The sequence below is a fragment of the Gavialis gangeticus genome, unplaced genomic scaffold (assembly GCF_001723915.1).
Source record: "Gavialis gangeticus isolate Ggan-Ray unplaced genomic scaffold, GavGan_comp1, whole genome shotgun sequence".
NCBI classification, from domain to species: domain Eukaryota; kingdom Metazoa; phylum Chordata; order Crocodylia; family Gavialidae; genus Gavialis; species Gavialis gangeticus.
Genome location: NW_017728995.1, coordinates 48,823,660 through 48,846,119, shown reverse-complemented (window position 1 = coordinate 48,846,119; position 22,460 = coordinate 48,823,660). Strand labels below are relative to the sequence as shown.

General features: G+C 41.3%; 1 protein-coding gene across 5 annotated transcripts in view; it reads right to left on the bottom strand.

Moving 5' to 3' along the window:
• Nucleotides 1-1,904: 1,904 nt before the first annotated feature.
• Nucleotides 1,905-22,460, bottom strand: part of DOCK10 (dedicator of cytokinesis 10) — a 236,148-nt gene continuing 215,592 nt past the window's right edge. For 3 of the 5 annotated variants that reach the window (XM_019503641.1, XM_019503638.1, XM_019503639.1), the window contains 7 exons: nt 22,102-22,107; nt 15,892-16,038; nt 13,299-13,509; nt 10,732-10,922; nt 9,837-9,937; nt 9,387-9,525; nt 1,905-2,434 (listed from right to left, as the gene is read on the bottom strand). In XM_019503641.1, coding sequence (XP_019359186.1) covers nt 2,315-2,434; nt 9,387-9,525; nt 9,837-9,937; nt 10,732-10,922; nt 13,299-13,509; nt 15,892-16,038; nt 22,102-22,107 — 915 coding nt within the window. In that variant the 3' untranslated portion in view covers nt 1,905-2,314. The remainder of the gene's footprint in view (nt 2,435-9,386; nt 9,526-9,836; nt 9,938-10,731; nt 10,923-13,298; nt 13,510-15,891; nt 16,039-22,101; nt 22,108-22,460) is intronic. The other 2 variants (XM_019503642.1, XM_019503640.1) reach the window with 1 other exon arrangement.

Genomic DNA, 22,460 nt, shown 5'->3' with positions numbered 1-22,460 from the left:
AAGGCTCTGATGTCAGCCAACTCTTTTAGCACTCTTGGATACATTCCGTCCGGGCCAGCTGACCCTTGATACGCTATAGCTCATGGGCTGGGAAAAGAGTTCAAGGCTGCCCTTGTCTCCTTCTGACTGAGCAGAGGCACCTGCTATGCTCCTCAGTGGTGGGGCTGCAAAGCATAGCTCCAAGAAATCACATTAATATTTAAAGAATGTAAAAATTCACTATACTACAGCATATAGATGATTGAGTTCAGGATCCTGAGGAAAGGAAGGATGGAGAGCGGCAGAGTAAGGACTCTGGACTTCAGAAAAGCAGACTTCGACTTGCTCAGGGAAGTCATGGGTAGGAACCCCTGCAAAGCCAGTCTGAGGGAGAGAGGAGTCCAGGAGGGCTGGCTGTACTTTAAAGAAGTCTTACTGACAGTGCAGGAACAAACCATCCCAATGTGCAGGAAGACTAGCAAGTATGGCAGAAGACCAGCTTGGCTTAGTAGTAAACTAAATTTAGTAAACTCTTCAGTAAACTAAATCGCAAAAGGGAAGCTTATGAAAAGTGGAAACTTGGACAAATAACTAGGGAGGAGTACAAGAATATTGCATGGGCATGCAGGGATGAAGTCAGGAAGTCCAAAGTGCAACTGGAATTTCAGCTAGCAAAAGATGTGAAGGGTAACAAGAAAGTTTTCTACAAGTATGTCAGCAATAAGAGGAAGATCAGGGGAAGTGTGGGCCCTTTACTGAATGTAGGAAGCAAACTAGTGACACAGGATGTAGAAAAGTCTGAGGTACTCGATGCTTTTTTCACCTCAGTCTTCACAGACAAGGTCAGCTCCCAGACTACTGCACCTGGCAGCACAGTTTGAGGAGGAGGTGAGCAGCCAACAGTGGTAAAAGAACAGGTTCTGGACTGTTTAGAAGAGCTGGACCTTGAAGTTATAGTGGATGATAAGCTGAATATGAGCCAACAGGGCACCCTTGTTGCCAAGAAGGCTAATAGAGCATTGGGCTGCCTTGGTGGAGTACTGGGCTGTCCTGTTCAGTAGGGCAAGGAAGTGATTCTTCGCCTCTACTCAGCACTGGTGAAGCCACATCTGGAGTATTGTGGGCCCACCACTACAGAAAGGATGTGGAAAAATTGAAGCGAGTCCAGCAGAGGTCAACATAAATGGTGAGGGGGCTGAGGCACATGACTTCTGAGGACAGGCTGAGGGAACTGGGCTTATTTAGTCTAGAGAAGAGAAGACTGAGAGGGGATTTAATAGCAGCCTTCAACTACCTGAAGGGGAGTTACAAAGACAATGGAGCTAGACTGTTCTTAGTGGTGGCAGATGGCAGAACAAGGAGAATGGTCTCAAGTTGCAGCAAGAAGTTTAGGTTAGATATTAGGAAGAATTTTCTCAGTAGGAGGGTTGTAAAGCATTGGAACAGGTTACCCAGAGAGGTTGTGGAGTCTCCATCCTTGGACGTTTTTAAGACCTGGCTAGACAAAAACTTGGCTGAGATGATCTAGTTGGTAATGGTCCTGCTTTGAGCAGGGGGTGGGACTACATGACCTCCTGAGGTCCCTTCCAACCCTAATTTTCTATGGTTCTATATTCTAGGGATGAAGGGAAAATTAAAAGAACATAGAAGCTGCAAATTGTCAGGAATTTTTGAAAAATGGTTTAAAAATCCAGCTTCCCACATTACTAGTGTGGGCCATACTCATCAAAGTATAGTATTTAGAATCCAAGGGACTCTAGAGATTGTTTTACTAGTGCCATTCCTTGTGGAGAAGATCTTTTGTAACTGTCAGAATGGAACAAACAAAGGTGTATGACACCTGGATCCTTGCCAATATGCAAAGCACAGAAGATACTGCAATTAACTAATGCACTGAACTAAAAAAAAATCTTTCTAGACTTTTGTACACATACACAAATATTTTAATATAATGGTATCTGAAATGTTATCCACATTATTAGTACTATCATAATTATTAACTAAAAAGGTATTCTTTTAAATTCTGTAAAAATGACATATTTTACACATCCTCTATTTACAATTGCAATTTACTTAAATGTTATAAAACATCCAATTTTACCTTTAAAATATACCAGGACTCAGTATTAGATATATTATTATTGACTGCAAACTTAGGGTTTGCTGTGGAACTAAACATTCAATGGATATCAAACTAGCAATTTAAAAAAAATCATCACTATCAAGATATCCAATAAATTAAAACCATATCACATGATCCATTGTCATGTTCATGATCCTTTTTTTAAAAGAATAAAGTTCTACAGAGGTCTGGATAATGTCATTGATGTTTTGGTCAAGCTTCAGGATTTGATGGCATTAGCGCTCCTGGCACAAGTGTGTTTGTCCTAGAGATGGCTCGTGAATAAGTTCGCTCCATTCCTTGCTGTTTTGCTGGATCCTCCTTGTATGTAATCTTTGAAAGAGAATAAATATATAAAAGAAATAGATTAAAGCAAATCATATCCTCGAATAATTTAGACATTTTAAAACTCTTTTCAAGGATTTAATATTTTTGGTTCATTAAATAAAATGTTATTGATTTGGAAAACTTGATAGAAGGAGCTTTTATATTAGAGAATTAACTTGGGGCCCCAAGTCTTGCTGTCCTATCAATCACACCCTCACTTTTCATCAAGAGGCTTATTTAGGAAAAGACCCAGGGTGAGGCCCTTCGTTGGGATTCTCAATATCAATGTTTTACACCATGTCAGCTAGAATTGCACAGTTGACTATCTTTCATAAACAAGTTAGATTAATGTTTATTGTATTATATGCAATGTTACACTTAGGGGACACTGTCCTACAACTAGATCCACTTGTACCCACCCAGAAACCTAAAAATGAGTATAGGGTTACAGGGTTTCAAAGATTCCCTTGCTGGAAAGATCAAGGCTAATATTATACAATTCAAAAATAGGGACATATAGACAGATACTGAAAAAAGACAACTACATAAGTAAGGAAGATATAACTCCTTTTTTTCATTTCAAGTAATGTGCATGTACATGGCCCAATGCAACACCAAGCAAAGATACCCAAATTTACTCTGAACAAGTAGGACTAAGGTTACATGATCGTGGCTATACTACTGCCCAAGAAGGCTCAGGCATCTCTGCATGCCAAAAATGTTCTTAATCCCATTAATATTTACCTCTGACATTTATAAGGCTGGTAAAAGAAAGTTTGTCATCTTCTAAGAAAGACTACATGAAGAAATTTTAGTTGAAATATTCACTTCCAAAAATAATAGCGTGAACATTATTTTGACACTATATTGTAAAGTATGGATGACAATGGAAAACATTCTTCTTGTTGCTCTCCAAGTATAATCCCATGCAGTTCTTAACCAGTCCTTTTCATCTGCCAGCCTCCAAATGCTTTAGTAATGGAGATTATTACCATTTAATGCATAGGGGAACAGTGGCGCATAAAGTGGGGATTGACTTGCTCAAGGCCAATTGGCAGGCCAGTGGTGGGTCTTACAGTGGTTCTGAAAGACATTTAGGCTTGGGCTCTGGCAGGCCTCAAAGGGAGAGAGCTCTCAAGCTGAAGAGTGACTCCTGAAAACAATCCCCCATGTGTTTATGGCCAAGCAAATTTGGCAGACCAATGATACTTGCAGGAGGTTGTTCTTGGTTTAGAGATCTTAGGAATCATGATGGAGTATAAAGGAGAAAGTACCCTTAGGTACATAGCACCTGGGCCATTTAGGGTTTTACAGATCACGACAAGCCCCTGAGTTGTGCCTGGAAAGGTACTGGAAGCCCATGCAGGCTCTGGAGCACTGAAATGGGCCTAGAACCTAGGCTGCCTATAGAAAAACTTACTCAGAGCTACATGTACAAACATTTGAATGCTGAAGCCCTAAAAAGTGGAAAGCTTGCAGTGCTGACACTATGCAGCCAGGGGGGCCCTACACACACATTTCAGCATGCTCCACAGGCTCCTTTACTCTGTATGACAACAGATGACAGCAGTGCACAGGGCAGCCTTGACTGGCAGCCCATTGCCAATGGTCAGTCTGTGTTTCCCTGCAGTACGTGTAGGGATTGTGAAGGGCTCTGTTCTGCTTCCTGCTGGAGCAGCAGAGTCCAGTGAGCAACAAACTGTCTGCACGATGGTGGCAGCGGGGTGCGGGGGGAGGGTAAAGAAGGGATGCTGGAGGACTATGTTCTCTTCTGAGAGAAGCAGCATATACAGATATTTGCTCTCCTAGGAGAAACTCTCCAGGGATTGATTCAACCGTGATTGTTCCCAGGTTATTTTTCTTCTGGAGTGGCCATTTTTACTCTGGGAGTAAAAGCCTGAACAACTGTATGCTTGTGGTTTCTCCTGGGAAAGCAGCAACTCGTAGGAGAAACCAAATTTCTGCACCAGGTCCTAATCTCCTCCTGGTAACTTAATTTGTAATTTGGCATCAGCTACCATTCTGTCCCAAATGAACAGTGATCTTCAGGAACAAGAGTGGAAATGGACATTTTGGTCTGCAAGGTGGATAATTTTACAAGCAAACATGCTTGGGACACTGAATGCTGAGCTTGTAAAGAGAAGATTTTGTACAGACAATAAGTGCTGTGCGCTTTGCAAGCCTTTCCTGTTGAACCTGAATATTTTTCCCTAAAAACTTATTTGGTTATGCTATTAATGTGCTGCAGGCTATGACATTTGTCACCTTTTTTATTTCACTCAGCTGTCATCATGACAAAAATAGCCTGGTCATTTTTACAATTTAGTCTGTTCAGTTGTGGTTCCTGGTCCTCCTGAACTAGCCCACTGGCATGTTTGGCATCATAAGAATGCAAGGAGATATTTAAATGCAACAGATTTAGTGAACTGATTCTCCGTCCTCCTTTCTTTTTCTTAAATCTGAGTGTTGTGCCCAAAGCTAGATGACAACTGCTCTGTAGACATGGGTGGTCCAGAATCTGTCTCCCAGTGGAGTCAGTGAGAGCAGAACCATTAGAAATTAAAATTAAAATGAACTTCATATAGTAATTAAACAACATGGACAGGAGAATTTCACTGAGGGGAAAAGTGGCTACTCTAATATTTCCTTTACTTGGTAACTCACAGCTTTGTCTTCTTTTCTCCTTTTCTATTTCTGATGGCACTGCATAGGTGTTGTGCAAATGTTACTCCTCATTACATCTGGGTTCTAGAGGAATCATAGAGCTTTGCTAGAGGAAGAAAAGAGAAGAGGATCCGAGGCTCCCTGTCTCTCTTCATTGTCTTGCTCACCAGCTCCTCCCTCTATCCTTGAACTCCAACCCCTCTTTAAACGCAAACCCACTGCCTATTATCTATGAGGGAAGTAGGCAGCTGCCTCTTTACCAGGGTTTCTGATGAGTTAACCAATAGCCAAATGAGTTATCACCTTTTCAGGGCTCAAACGTACTGCCTGTGAATGAACTTTCAGTGCTTGGGCAACAGAATACACAATACTACTTTTAAAAGTGTTTTATTCTCCTGCGTAGCCCCCAACTTGCTCAGGATACATATTCTGGATTCCCTTATCCAGCCATCAGCACCTGCAGTGCAGCACCTGCTATCTGGCAAGGAAATTGGAAGACCATTCTTGACTAGTAATTTGGTATTATCATCCTGGATCCCCACAGCCACAAACTACGGTTGTTGACTTCTGCTAAGCCTCAAAATCCTAGCAGTCCAGGAGTTTTTAGCCTCAGAGCTGCTCCTGAATCCAGACTGCACAAGTAGCATGTCTTGTTTTTTTAACCCTGAAGAGACTTAAAGGACACTTAAATGAACATATAATGTAGGTAAAACAGAGAATCAGCAAGAAAGAGTATGTCACTTTAAAGGAAATTATAGACGTAAGAAAAAAAACGAACATACCACTTTTGGCTATAGTACTGAGGGAAATGTTAGACAGGGAAGGAGAGAAACTGTATAAGCATGGACCATGACAGAGCTGGCAGAAAAAAAGAGAAAAGCATACATGATGAAAGAGTCATTATCAGTAGGTATGCACACTAATCAGTCTGGAATACAACAATGAGAAGGACATAGACCATAATGTCAGAGGCAAGGATTTTTGTATATCTTTTACTGGACCAGCTGTATAGGTAAAAGGGATATAGATAAGCTTGTGGTTACCCAGTACCATTCCTTAGGTCTCTGAGGGTGAAGTTACACATTACACTTGGATCACATTGAAGGCACTTAAAATGCCAACATACATGGGTGCAGACAGAAGTGCAGCTCCCAGCTGTGACTCAGAATGATTTTTGCAAAGTGTTCTGAGTTACAACATTACCCCAGACCAAACAGAAGTTCATTCCTGGTTCCAGGGGAGAGGGGAATCTAGCTGTGACTGGGAGCCTGCAGCCAGGTTCCCAAAGGAATGGCCAGGGTTTCTGCCAGTGCTCGCTGTTTTCAGAATGGGAGGGGGAAAGGCAGTGGACGGAGCTTGTTCTTGGGGCTCCCCAGCTAGTGCTGAAGGGTGAAGTGGGTGAATTGGAGCCCCCCCCCCCCTTCTGGGGGGGAAGAGCTGAAAAAACACCATACTGAACTCCCTCTGCTCCCTCCCATTCTGAAAACAACATGCTGGGAGCTGGCAGATACAAGTTACAAAAGATGCTACATTTTGTAATATTTTTATCTGATACCTCATACAATGATGGGTCAGATTTTCGGTGAATCAGCCATTTTTGAAGCTGTTTGCAGCTGTGCACTTGTGTTTGGTCACAGCTGTAAACTGTTTTCTGTAGCCAGATCAGGTGAAAATTGTCACTTCTGTCTGCACCTCATGTGTTACAGGTCCTTAACATGTGCTAATTGCCCTCTAAGCATCTTAAAAATTATGCCACTTCAGGTGAGGACATTTGAACCCTGCTGCCAGCTCAAGTTCCTTTAGTGTCAGGCTGTTGCACTGAGATAAAACAACCAATCTGCCATCTTCCAGTATCCCAGGAGTCACAGCTCCTAGGACCTAGGTGGACTACCTATCCTCCCTGACTCTTCAGCCCTGGATTGACAGCTGGGACAGCCTAGCAGTGGTGGCTGAAAGAGGGAGGAACAGGGGATGAGAGGAGAAGGAAGGGAGAAGAATGAAAGAAAAGGGGGATGGGGTGGATGGGGAGCTGCTGGGCAGTTGCTTGGGGAGAGGGGCTGGCAGGTAAGCAGGCAGCCATGCGGCCTAGAGGAGGCACACTAACTGGATGTGGGGGTGTGGAGGTGTTGGGTCCCAAACTGTGACACATGGGGGCAGTGTGGGCTGCAGGGAACCCAAAAACAGGCAGGGGGCCTCCCTGCTGCTGCCGCTGCCCTGCCACTCTGGGCTGAGCACTGCCCCCAGCTAGTCCTTGTTAGTGTGGGAGCAGGCAAGAACTGGGAATACACCTTCTCAGCTGCTGCTGCTCTCAAGCTGAGCACAGCCCCTGGAGTAGAAGGGGAGCTTTTCTCACCCAGGCAACAGCACTGGCAGCTGCAGGGGAGCAGGGTATTGGGAACCAGGTAAGAGCTCCATGGGGAGGGTGAAGGTGAGTGCCAGGGGGCAATAAGGGTGCTGCTGGAGAGCAAGGGCAGACCTGGCAGCTCCTAGCCATGCCTCTTTCCACCAGCCACTCAGGGACCCCAGTGGCAAGTCTGAGCAGTGCAGGTCAGAGAAAGCATTAACCTTTAACACAAAACTGCTCAGACAATGATCTCACTTTAATACCACTTAAATTGTCCTAATTGTAACATATAACAGCACCCTGAGAAAAAAGCAGACACAGCTTATGCTATAGAGCAGGTAGAACAAAGGCTTATATAAAACTTCATATGTACATAAAAACACAGGATATAAGAGACACTGTCAGAGAAACAACAGACAGGAGAAATACAGTACATAGGATATATAAACTCTGATTATACAGACACTGGTAATTATATACACTAAATAACTATGCAAATGGTGCTTAAGTGTGAAATCAGGCCATTTCACACACAAAGTGGTTATTTGCAAATGAAAATTTTCTAGGTGCAATTTAGGGTTGCCTACACACAAATCATCAGAAAAATAATATATTGGGTTTATACGTTCACTTTAACTAACTTGGTATAAGGCTGTATTCAATCACCATTTCAGACATAAGCTAAATTGAAATATGGCACTCCTGTTTCAGAAGAAGAAAAGCTGTGTACAGACACAGCATGGAAATAACTAAGGGTATAAATTAAAATCCTTTTGGAGAGCTTGTGCAGAGGCGCAGCTAAGTACTCCAGTGCCCTGGGCAGAGCAGAGTGAAGAGTAGGGATGTTGGAGGGGGAGGTGAAGGATGTTTTAAGCAAGTCTTAGCTCACCCAGACACTCAAAGACCCCAGCTGCTGCTACCAGATGTGGGGTCACTGCACCCTGGCTAGAGCAGCTGACCTGGCAGGGGCCCAGAGGTGCTACTGCTTCTGAGCGGACTCCACACACAGTAACGTTAGCAACTGCTGCAGCACAGCTTTCTGCAGTCATTCTAGCACTCCCTCTAAATCTGCCCCTATGCTCTACTTGTACCTCCCTTAGTTATGCTACTCTGGTCACATGTAGTCCAGCTTGCTGTTAAAAGCTGCATTGGTGCTTGGATATTGCTCCCTGCAATTGCAGGTCAAGGTTTAAAATGGCAATTTTGGGGAATCCTTTTGGTTAACAATAGATTGTAAACATAGGGGGCTGAACGCCCCTTGTGGTCCTATGTTTCTATATTTGTCAAGAGGCAAGGATTTTTTGGGGGATGATTTCTTTTATTGGACCAACTGCATAGTTGGGATAGTTAGACAAACTTTTGAATGCAAGACATATCTTTGTCAGCATTCCCTAGGATAAAGGAGGTCAAGTTTCAACAGACCTTCTCTCTCTGCACTATATAAAAAAATATTTTCACATTCTGAATACTGGATATAAATATTAACTATACAGACAATTCCTCCAGTTATACAAATCTAGCATTAAAAGCAATGTACAATTATATTTAGAGAATCATCTCACAGCTGTAGATTGAATCAAATAAAATGAAGTGGAGAGTTTATTGTGATCCTAGCTTATCTAGTTACTTTTAGATATCTCCAGATATCAGTCTTTCTTCATTCTAAGAAGTATTTGTTAACTTCACAATATGCATCAGCAAGGCTGGCACAAATGTCAAGTCTTTGTTCATAAGCGTTTATGTATAATACAGGCAGGATTACATGTCAGGATCAAACTGTATGAGCAAGTTTACATAATGATTGTTTCATTATTCTCGGCTCTAGTCAGCGCTTTTAGTATTTCACTGTATTTCAAGGTCCCTGAAGTTAATTTTATTTGTTCATCACTGAAAAAGCAATTATATACCCCAGTCATCATCACCACCAAGGGTTAAAACAAAGCCTCTCACCTGTTCATTCATGACTAGAGAGAGCTCACTGAGCATATCCTTATAATGAGACTTCAGTTCTTCCTGGTATTCTAACTGATCATCTTTAATAAGACGTTCGTTAACTTCAAGAGCATGCCCGCATGCTTCTGCAAACTGCCTGTAAACACATACATGAAAACATTTCTATGAAAAAAAAGTTTTGTGAAAAAATAGTATGCAGCTTAACCAATTGTTATAAACCATGAGGGGCAAATCATAGAGCTTTGCTGTAAATCAGTAGGGCCACTCAGGTTAATGTGACTGTCTCAGAATTCAGTAGTTTTGCCTAAGAAGAAAGATAAAAGATGTGGCTTTGTAGGCATACTTTGGTTCATGTCAGAAATGCTGTCTGATTTAATGTCATATCCCTTTCTTTTTCTCATCAGCTTGCATTAGCCAAAGAAGAAAGAGTCTAACTTTAAAGTTTACCTGAAGATTTCTTTCAGGAGTTTGACTTGGTTATCAGGATACTTCTTAGCATTTGTTTCTTCAAGGAAAGCTCGAGCATATGCCATTGGTCCTGCATTGATCTGTAGAAGAAAAAAATCGAGATTAGGGTACAGAAGAACATAGCTGGACTGTGGTTTATAACACTCTTTCTTTTTAAGGCTCATGTTCATTTTTTCTGACAGTGTGTGGAACCACAGTGTTTCCTAACTGATCTCACAGATTAAAGAACAAGGGGTTTTGTTCCTCATTTTATATTCTAAAAATCTGCACAGCACAAAGCAGGATCAGAGGGTGGCAGGGAGGGGGAGCAGGGGAGGGTGTATGTCTACAACATTAGACTGTGGGTCAGATCCCTGGCTGGTTTAAATTGGAAAGTTCTGTTGAAAAGAAGAATGCTGTAGTGATTTTAAAGTTGCTGAAGACTGAAACCTGTGTTTGAATCTCACTGGCTAGATGACTCTTGCGGAATGCTTCATATTCAAAGAGTGAGAGGATTTTGACAAACATAAAAGGGAAATGTTTCACTATTGCTAAACACACTACTCTCTTCACTCCTAGCTTCTCTACGTAATTGTCTATTAAGAAATATTTGAGTACTCATCTAAGTGGTTGGCTTTAGGTTCATCTGACCCAAAATATCCAGGTTAGAAAGAGCTTAAAATTTATCAGGAGAGACAGTTACAGCTGCCTTGCCAGGCATCAATCCAACACCCAATGAGGTCAATGTGAATCTCTCTATTGTGTCCAACAGGTATTGGAACAGGCTGCAAAAGTTTTGGTGTGCAGTGCATTGCAGGTTTGGAACTGTAAAACAGGTTAAATCAGCCTTTTAAGCTCTAAAGAGCGAGTACTAGCATAATTGAGCTGCTGTTACCTTTACACTGACACTTCCTTGAAGCTTGAGTTGAAGTCTAATCATGTCCACTTCTTCCATTGTGCAAAGCTGATTAAGTTCTGAAACTTTTTTGGACATCTCATCAATCGCTACTTCAATAGGGTTTAGTTCTGTGCTTGTTTGGCTTATAACTTGAATGCGCTTCTTCACATAAGGGAATAAGTGACTGGCTGCTCAAAAACAAATGTAAAACATTCAGAGAAATCCCTCCCCCACAAACTGCTAATTAAAGAGGCAGAAGTAGTGAGTCCAGGGTGTTTCAGGCCACCTTGACTATTTCATTTTACAAATCCCTTTGCTGACCCAAGTAAACTGACACATCTAATCACCAAATATATACCGTGAGTCCAAACAGAATTTGTGATGCAATCGTTATTAATAAATCACTCTATTTTGAATCATAGCACTGTTCATTGTGTAGTTTTCACATCCTTATAGTGTAAGACTCTACACTTTAAGATTTTGAAATTCACACATTTCTGTGCTGCGTTAAGGCCCTCATCAGTTCACAAGCCTATGTTTAACTTGGAGTACCTCCATAGACCCACTGAATTCAATCAGGATGCACCCATGGTGGAGGCATGTGCCTTAATGCTTGTTGAACTGATGCCTCATTCTCCTACAAAGCCTAATTTTACCATAGCAGATATGTCAAATTCAGAAGTCATTTCTATTGTTCAACAAAAAGTCATGTTCCCTAGGGAGAACTGACAGAGAAGACAGTCATCATTGAATCTGCTTCTTCACAGCTCAGCCACCAAAGCAATTTTGTAATTTTGCCTCCTGTACCTTGGCAGAAACAGTTGCCACCTGTGCCCGTTCTACTTAACTTATGTGATGGCTGCCATGTTGGCCAACATACTGCAGATGGAACAAGGGATCTATCAAGCTAGAAGCCTGAAAATGCATGCTTCTCTCTTTGACCTGGTTCCATCCCCAGCCAAGATTTACAGAGCCTATGTTCCTTTTATAGGCTGAAACAGACCCCCAACACTTGAATCAGTGGACTATACTTGCTCTGATTACCCGGCAGTTTTACCTCAGTTTAGAGTGCTTTTGCTACTGCTCTTTTTCATTGCTACACTAGTTTTCTTTTTGTAGCCTCTAGACATTTCATTTTTATAGCTATAACTTATACAAGTGTAAAATCTTATAAAATGCATTATATGGCAAGTACTTGTACACATTGGGTATGTCTACACATTCATGAATGTGCCATAGTCACTGTGCATTAAGTTTAGTACTTGTATAACCAAGTACTAAATCAATGCGCAGTAACTGGAACTACTGTGCAGTAGCGCCAGCACATGGCTTTTTAGTGATTCTAACTGTGCAGTAGCCTAATATTACTGCAGAGTAGTGCATTAGCTTGTTTTTTGCCCTGCACGCTACTGCACAGTAAAAGTAGGCTACTGCACAGTTAGCGTCTCATGTAGACACCCCATTGTTTCCAAGAAAACAAGATGATGCAGTGAATGGATAAAGAGAAATGGATGAAGGTGGGTAGATTGGGGAAAAGGATAATGTTCCTGCCAACAGCAGGGAACTGAGGCTGGCACAGTGCTAACATAGCTATTTCATATAAAAGATGCTATATGTCAAGTATTCTTTTCTCCCTCCACAGGACAAAACTTGAGATGATTTAAGTCAGTGCTGTAAGAGGGTTTCTCAATTTGACCCTTTGGGGAAGTACAGACACTCCAATCAGCAGCGATTTAAATTCTCTGTCGTTCTGTAGCCTTTTCCTTGAATGTCAGCATCTCTGTTCATATCTACCCATGAAAACAAAGCTTCTCAAATGATATTCAGAAATCACTTAGAGATGCAGCTAAAATTTCAGCTATGTCAATTTTCTGTAGTCATATCATGGATCCTCTATGACTTTTCTTTAAGAAGAGAATTTAATCATGATAAAGAGCTAACCATTTAGCATCTCAGTTTAATTCAACAGGAATTGACACTTCCAATGCTTTTTCCTTTCCTTAAACAGGAATTTTGGAATGTATCTGATTGCTTGAAATAAAGATACTATCTTACTTTTTAAAAGACTAATATATGTGTTATATGAGAATTTGTTAAAAATTGGAATATTTGCTATGATTCATTTTTCTTAATGGGTAAATCTTACAAGCCCTACATTTGCTGTCTTTAGGCTGCTTCTACTATGAAGAAAAATGAATGAGAGTTTAGAACTCATTAAACTGGTATAAATCAGGAGCAATCCTAATGAAGCCAACTTAATTACACCATTGTAAAGCTGGGGTGACAGGAGAATACTAAGAAAGAATAGAGGCAGTTGACTATTCTACAAATTTAAACAACTTTTGTTTTTGTACTGAATTGTAACTAGTTTATGTCAAAAGGATTATACACAGAAATAATGATACGGTGAAGTGGCTGTTGCTCATTTAAAACTACACTTTGCACAAAATTGTTGGCAAACAAATATATTGACTGCCATACTGATTTTTAAGCAGAACGGTCTTTGAAATTCTTAGCAGTTTCATTTAGTCAGAACTCTTCAAAGAAAAAAGGCAGCAACGTACTTGTCAAGATTGTCCGTCTTTTGCATTGCTCCTCTACCCCTCCGTGTTTTTTTCCTGACAGTGTGAAAGGTGTTTCAAACACAAAACGGTTGATATTGTGATGCATTTCAAAGTCAGTTTTTCTGTCCTCAGCTTCCTTCTCTTCAAAGAAAGGTGTAACATATGTGACCTGGATATAGGCATATTTTGGATCCAAGTCTTTGGGATTGACCTGTGTTAAAATTGTTATATGTAAGGAAACTTTCTCTGACTCTGTTGCATTGCAAATTATACAGTGAGCAATCACAGTTTACAGGCATACTCTTTTATAATATTATAACACTATGATCAACCCAGGACATGATTTTCAAAAGTACTATTAGGTAACAAATACTTAAATATCTAAGTATGGGGTTTGATTTTCAAAGACAACAAGAGTTCTGAGTACACAATGATGGCAAAAATTGGATGAGGGATAAATGAAGCCAAATTTTCCTTTATACTAGTAGAATATATTTGTGGGCTGGGTATTGTTAAAAATGGTTACACAGAGGGATGTTCTACTTCCATTGTCATTGTACAGGAAAACCATACCTTATAATTTGGCTTGGTTTTGTTAGAAACTAGCCTATAACAGAGAGCCTGAGTCTCCCTGTTCCTTTAAAAGAACCAGCCCAGCGAGGGAGCACTGCAGGCTAAGCAGGGTGCAGCAGCTGCAGGTCATTGAGGTTGATTAAAAGGCACCTGCAGGCAGCCCAAGCAGTCTGCTGACCAGAAGGAGGCAGGCCCCTGGGAGGATATACGCCTGAGGGCTCAGGCTAGCAGGATAGTCTCTCCCTGGCTGCCAGAGGGTAAAGAGCTCCTAGCAGCAGGGATCCTGAAGGGACTACGGTGCTGCTTCTGGATCTCCGATGAGGCTACAGGAGCTCGCTAGGATATAGCTTTCCATGAGGGAAAATTCACCCTCTTAAAGAAGCAGAAGGCTATTTCCCCTTTGTGTTTCTGTTATAGTCCAGAGGCTTATGTTTAACCAGAGTTAGTGTTTCAAAGCCAGGTCCAATACAGTGGGTTCAGTCTAGAAGGCATAGCTGAGAGGAAAGGGGCGGCAGTCAAGGAGGCTGTGCCAGCGAGATGCCCCCACAGGCTCCCGAAGGGGAGGGGGCAGTCCCCACAGGCCCCAAGCCACACAAGCAGCCCCCTCCACCAGTGCAACTCACCTCCAGGGGCACAGCCGGAGTCAGAGCAGGAGCCACGGCCACGCGAGCCAGCTGATTAATCAGCTGTTCTCTGGGCGGGGAAAAGCTGAACCAATCATGGAGGCCATTCTGGCCACCATGGGAAGATTTAAAAGCCCCACCAGGACGTAGGGGGAGGAGGGTGAGGGAGCACACTGGCATGGAGCATGCCAGGTGCGCTGAGGCTCTTGTGGGAGCAGGAGCAGTGCAGCCAGCTCGGTGCCAGCACCCAGAGCAGGCGAAGCTGAGCCCCTGTAGTAGGCTGGGGGGAGAAGGCAGTCCCACACCAGCTCTCCTCTCCAGCGGTCTATTTTTTTTTTGGCAAAGAGCAAAGTAGAGGTGTTCCATCCAGAGGCGGCAAGGAGTACGCCAGTCTACAGAAGCCCAGCTCATCAGCATCTGAGGTGGAGACACTAGCTGTCAGGACAGCCAGGCTATCCCACCAGGACCCACGCCGACACTGGTTCCCCTGGCAAAAAGGGTTGAATGAGCATGGTCAAACCATGCAGGTGGCATCCATCCGGTTGGCGAGTGGATGAGGAGTAGGGGAGGCAGAGCCCCGTGGAACATCGCGACCAGACAGTGAGTACTACCATCCTTGGGGTCCCCCAGAAAGAAGATCTCCACTGAACCCCTTCCTTTCATTGAATAACACCAAGTTATGGCAGGAGAGTTGAGGGGGCGGAGGGGCTCACACCGCATGGAAAGTACATCACCCAACACAAACCCCACCTAAGACGCCTTCTATCACAGAGGCCAAAACCCAACAAGTGAACAACAATATGGTAACACCTGTGAGGATTGGGGCATAGTTTAGGAGAGGACTGGAGCCACACAATTAGCCCCTAAGGCTTTATGTGCCTAGCAGGTCACAGTCAACTAGAGAGGCCCAACGAGGGGCCTTGGAACTTCAGTGGGAGTCCAGTTGGATTGGGGCCATGTGAAGGCCTGTGGGCAGCCTCCCCATTATCATTATTATATTATACCATCAAGGCGTGGCAGGAAGGAAGGGAAGGCACTCTAGGGGTAGAGCAGGGCATGGTCATGGAGCCACCAGGGGGCATCCCAGCCACCCCTGGGACCCTGACATGCTACATAGTCCACAGTAGTTCCAGCCTCTGCTCACATCTATTAGAGGCTCATTCTAGATAATATAAATGCTATCACAACTCACTTAGAAAAGAACACCAATATACTGCATAATAAAAGTCCACAATACACACTTATATTTCAGCTTAAGGTTAAAAGGAGAACAGGGACAAACTACGGGTTCTGTAGACCTATCTAATCTGTGAAGGCACTATGCTAGAAAGTGAAATGTGGCATACTTTCAAGTGCTCTACTTTGACATGAATGTAATGACAACATTTCTTCCATACCTTATTGGAATCCTGAATTATTTTCACATTATCTGCTCCAAATTTATCAGCGTAAAGTTTCAATAGTCTCTGAGAAATCTCAGACAGGCCAGTTAACTTGGGTTCTTTGTAGATATACTCTTTGCCTTCCTCTTCTTCAAAAAAGCCCTGTAGAAAATCAAGAGGAAACAATTAATCAGTGTAGCAGGTATGGTAAATTAAATGTAAACAGTAAACAACACATATAGACATACCCGTGTAATGCATCTAACTGTTTAAATGCAGAACTCATTGATTATTTTTCTGACTACTACACTATGAGACTGATGAAGGAATCCAAAATATCAAATGCATTCCATATTAGAGATATAATTAATTAAATTTTTAATTAGCTTGATACAGCTATTTGTGAAATATGACAGTTATTAGTTTTTGACTTGTTTGCCTGCATTTATTTAAATATGTGAAGAGAGTGCCATCGTGTGGTACATACTAGGTATAATTTGCAGATGACTGCAAAATAGTGGTAGTTTTTGCATTCACATGAAAAACTGTTATCATTCAGCCCAAGTCCTTCAAGCAACCTGAGCAGAAGATTGTAGAGCAACTTCAAATAAACTGATCTGTATCTCATTCAAATAAACAGAATATTCTTCAATAACTTTGAAAGCCAATAATAAATTGCAGTATCTTTAAAGACAATGTAGTATCTTGTACCATCTATACTTTTTCCCAGAGCCTGATGAAGGGACTTTGATCCTGAAAGCTTGCAGAAAAGGACACTTTTCTTGTGGTTTCCCAGTTGGCCTAATAAAAGGTATCATTTTGGAACCAAGAGTTCTAGTTTTTGTATGTAACATAATTTACATTTGAAAAGATGGAAAAGCATAAACTATAGTTTTTTACAAGATCTACAGTTTTAGCAAAGCCATTTACTTGCAATAGTGGAAGTAACTGAGAGTGTCTAAATAAAAATGTTTGTTAAAATGTGAGGCAAGTTTCCACCTGGCAGTTTCCATAAGAAATGTAAATCTCAGAAAATGAACGTATACAATACATCAACTTCATGTGAAACAAACACAAATGCAATATGTAATTATGCAAACATTTTGGGGTAAATTTTTATGGCTGAATGGAACATATCACTATTAACAGTAACGGGACTTTACCTCTGACAATATTTACATTTCTGGGTTTCATTTGCAGGATTTCATACCCTTTTGATAGAACTTGATGATGCAAATACTGAAGCTATAGCTCCCAAATGTCCCCTTTTCATTAATGAAGAACACACAACTAGTTACTGAGTCTCACTGATCTTCCTAGAGAGCACTCTTGTTAATAATATTAATAAAGTTCCATTGCCAAACAAGAAACTTTACAGACAAATTGAAGTCAAATTTATGTCTCAAAAGTGAATATCTTGTAAACTCTTACTTGGATGAGCAATTAATTGTGTGAAAGGATTTGCAGAATCATAAACTAATTTCTAAACTCTCTCTAAATTATCCTAATGCAAAACCACTTTGGGGGAACAGAGGCAAAAGTTCCTATAGTTCTACACAACCTCAACTAAACACTAATCAGGATTGTTTCAATCAAAACCATCTGCCTTATGTAAACATTGAATTTTGAAAAGATATAGTCTCTTAAATAATTTTGCTCTGAACTGGGACAGCATATCAGCTTAGATGTCAGCATTATACATTTTTGCTAGCAAGAGCATAGTGTTTACATGGGAAGTGTTAGCTTTCTGTGTTGATGCAGTTGACAAATTGAAATGATATCTTTCATCTTACCAAATTGATTAACATAGAAGTGATACATTTTCAATAGTCTTTAATGAAGGAGGCATTACTTGAAAGAATGGTCTCTGTGGCATTTCAAATGATAAGTGACAAGTAGTAGTTAATTGAAAGCTACATAATAATCCTGTCTGCCATATGTCAGATATTTAAAAGATCATTAAGCATTAGATAAAATATTTTTGGGGGTCAAATATCCTTGAGTTTAGGGATTTTAAAATATTAAGCAGCTCAGGTCTCATTCTCAATGCACAGCAATAGTTTGCTCTCCTGTTGCCTATGACTGGTTTACAAGAAGGGTGTAGGCTTAGGGATGAAAAACACTGCAGTGATCTGTAGAATGTAACGACATATACAGGCACTCTCAGCATGTTAGTGTACTGGTTTCCAGCAAAACCTCATTCATTTAGGATCAGATTTTAACTGACCTTAGAATGTCTGTGCAGTGCAGGAAAAGCTCACGGAGCTTCTCTTTCCTCATACACTTCTGCAAGGAAGAGTTACAGTTGCAGGGAATGCGGGACTACTCCCCTCTTCGTTTTCCTGGGGAAGCCCATTGTTCCAGAGGACCTGGGCTGTGGTGGATCATGGCCCAGCTTCTGTTGTGTACTGGCCTGTGAAACAGCCCATGTGGACCAAAAACATCTGGCTGCATTTCTAAATTTGGCTGGATTAAATGGTTGAAGTATCCCTATGGACTATGGCATCAGCCAGATTTTCAGGAGCAGAGGCACTCTGACAAGGCCCCAGCATGACCACTGCAGTTGGGGGGATAGAAATGGTCTGATCCTACCAGATGCTGAGTGTCATCTGAAAGATGCCAAGTGCCCTCATGTCCCACTGGCCTCCAGAGTGCAAAATTACTCTCTGAATACGTTCAGGTTGTGGTTTCAAAGGAGAATCAGATATCTTCCACTCAAATATTCTCCTGGCTCTGCTCCAAGCCCATGTGACTTTGGCAAACTCGCTTTGCCTCCATTCCACCTCGTACTTTCTATCTTATCTATTTAGAGTATAGACCCTTTTGAGGAGATTCATGGGTGTCTGTATAGTACTGAGCCCAGTGGAACTTAGACTCTGATTGGAGAGTGTAGGCAACACATGTAAGCATATAATGGTAATAGCCAACACTGCATATTGATCTCCCAGATAAACATGGTTTTAAGAAGTGAATACTACCCTGAAGCCTGGCAAGAAACAATATTAATGTAATTTTCCTTCTCTGAGGTTCAGATTTTGACTTTTCCTTTGAGATGATATAGGCTGCTTTGCTCATTATATATCCAGGCCATGCTACAGGGCATCTCATTTGTTTTAGGACACATAGTAGGAACATTCCCTGTGCTAGCTTGATTGTGACTGGAGCTTGTGTGGGTCTCATGAAATTTATAATGCCCTTCTAAGCTGTTCACACATGTAGGGGCCAAAAATAATCTAAATCCACACTCTCTAACAGCTGTATGTAATTGTTGTTGTACTGCATAATTCAGACAGCATAATTCTGCCTTTCTTTTTAAAAGTGAATGAACAGAATGGAATTTAAAATGGATTTACTGAGCAGTATAAAGATACTGGGTCTGGGATATCTCTGTTAAATAATTCACCAAACCATTACAGAGTCTGCAGCCAAATGACTAGTATCTATGGGGGGTTACTGGTAAATAATCCTAGTAAGTATTGAACCAGGTCTAAGAAAAGAGCAAGAAAATCCCTCTATGCATCTATAATACAGTCATTACCAAGATTTGGAGGAGCCAGGCACTTAAGTCATTTAAAACAGGTTTGATAGAATGAAGCTTTCCTTCCCACCTTTGACTTCATCACTTGCCCCAGTAACAGAAATTGCTAGTATATTTTTTGTTTCCTTCAAAAAATATTAACAGACATAAGGAGTCTGACAGATGCCTTGGCACTGGCAAGGCTTGGCATCTAACCCCCACAAGGAGTTAGACCTTGGATTCTATCAGCTTCAGTTTCCTCACTTCAGCAGTCTGTCAAAACAAGTGCTGGAGGAGGAGACAATCTTCAAGATCTTAGCTGGAAAGTAGTACAAGCTTTGAGAAGCAGCATCCTGCAGCAACTTTTGTGCACGTCAGCCTGCACATGACAAAGCACCAGTGCAGACTGGAAACTGCAGAGAAATTGTCAGCTGCGCTGGACTTGCAGAACGCCATACAGAATCTTGGCCTGTGCATGAAGAACTGGGGATGGTCAGGTCCAACTCCAGATTTTTCTCCTTGAGAATGGGTAGATTTGGAAAGTTTGTGGATGAATATAAGAGGACTGTGCCAGTGAGAAGACCAACATGTATAATATAGGATCATAGGAAAGTAAGACTGGAAGGGACTTCATGAGATTATCCAGTTCAGCCCCGACTCAAAACAGAATCATCCCTGACTAAACCATCTGAGCCACATAACTGTCTAAACTGCTTCTGAAAATTTCCAAGGATGGAGATTACACAATACTTTAGGTAGTCACTGCAGCATGTATGCAAGAATGCACATGCAACTGCATAGCTTGGGGTGTTTTGGCTACTTTCTCAAGATAGCATGTGTTTTAGATAAGAAACACACAAGTTGGGTGCACTATGCTACTTCTACTTGCATGAATAGTCAAATAACTTTTCAAAAGTGCAGAAATATTATGAAAAATACTTAACTGCTTACTGCTGACTTGTACTCTACTTTAGCTCAGAACTGAGAGATTTCCCTAAGTTTCAGCTGATCCAAATATTTATGCTTTTTTGAAAATTGATTTTTCACAGCAATCCTTGTTGGGACTATTTCTTCAAATGGCTAACCCACAGTCGCCTTTTTGCCCAGTATTTTTGAGGTTGGGTGCCTCAGGCTTGGCACCAAGCCAAATTATTTAGGTGCAGATACTCAACACATTGGGAAAATCAGACCACTTTTACTTGGAAAAAGTGTACAAATATGGGTTTAAAAAGATTGGACTTGGTAGCATTCAGATATTAAGGGTCTGAGTCTGTGTCTAAAGCATAAAAAGGAACTGTTTATAAATTAACTTAATGTCATAGCTTCCTTTCCCTATGAAGGTCTGCAAGTACTTTTGGCAGAAAATAAATTAAAAAAAAAATCACAGGCCTCTATGGTATATAATAAAAATGGAAGTTTTTATATAATAAAAATGGAAGTATGCGGGAGAAAAGGGACTGAGAGTATAACGCAAAGTATATTTTTAGATGGGAAAGAACACTGGCAAAATTAATGGAAATAGATTGTTGTTTCTCCTTTTAAACCAGGCCTTACCAAGAATTTCTTAGGGTACAATTGTTAACATGGTGCTTTGAATATTTGTAGACATTTTGTATTCAATGACGTTCCTTAGCCTCTCAGTGATTCATTTTGGATTTTCTTAGGTGAGTGACACCTTTCCATTGGGACTTTTGTTTTTGTGTACCTACCTTTAATTATCTCATCACTGTCACTGTTGGCAGCAGTTCAGGCCAACTCCTACCCCACAATCCGAAACATCTTAATTTTCAAACTGTGAAACTAAACATCATTCTTTAAAGCCACAAGTCTTGTCTGTGTGTGCGTGTGTTTAGACTCTATTAAGGGTGTACCAGTGATTAATCCAAGCAATATTTGTTTGTGAAACATTCATACACTTTTATAGCACTAAGGCTGTTTAAGAAAGGCTGCCTTTGTTATATTTGCTACAGAAATACCATTGCATTGAAATGGGGCTTTTAATTCTGTCTGACAGAGCTAGTGAAACTCAGCTTAACCACTGTTTAGCTCCTTATAGCTCAGCCTTAGAGAAAAGTAGATGCATTTGCCCTGGGAAAAGAGTCACAATTCCTACCCTGCTCCCATCTTTCTTATGGGAAGGCAGGACATAGTAAGAGAACTTCAGTCTGCTTTCAGGTTCATCTTACTTTCCCTCTTGCATGCAGCCATTTCAGTTTTGTTGAGGAGTCAGACCTTGGTCCTTCCCCCTCACTTCCCATTCATTTGCCTCCCCCAGGGGGTGTTGGGCCAGAAGCCCTGCTCTCCTCATGCTGTCTCAGGAGGTCCCATGTTGCTGAAGAGATAACTTGGGGCCTTACTCCCTTGCACAAACCTAGGGCATAATCTTGCACTTAAAACAGCATTGGTGCTACAGTGACATTTCAACAGAAGAAACAAGGGGCCCAATCCTGCTCCCAATGAAGTCCTCAGGCAGAGGATTGGGCCCCAATTTATATATGCAGCAGGGTGATGGATACACTGTTTTAACTCAGGGAGACTAAACAAACAGAAATTAGTCTGCAAGATGCAGTGATGCATGAATGTTATTTCATCTGCCACAAAACTGAACAGTGAAGAGCACAAAAAGTTAACATCAAGTAAACCGTGGGGAAGGAGTAAGGATGAGTGAGAAGAATAAAACAAAGCATGCAAAAGAACAGAGAACTTACCACAGCCTTGAATAAGATCAAAAGAAGAAAAGAGCACATTTCTGCATTAACATCTAATTAGCAAACAGAATGAGTCATATCAATCTGTTGTTTACACACCTTATTATAACAGAGAGATGGCAATTGTACGCTTGCCAAACATGTCTTAAAAGAACATGCGGGCATCCCACAATCGCTTGCAGTGGGAAAAAAGCATAAATTCATGCTATAGGGGTTGCTTTAAACATGCTGAAGCATAGTATATGGAATAAAACTACTGTACAGTATACTGCATAGAATCAGAGGTTGACAGAAAGCAAGTCAGAAAGTCAGCAAGAAATGCAACAACTAGCTGAATGTATTGCTCTGATTTATACTAC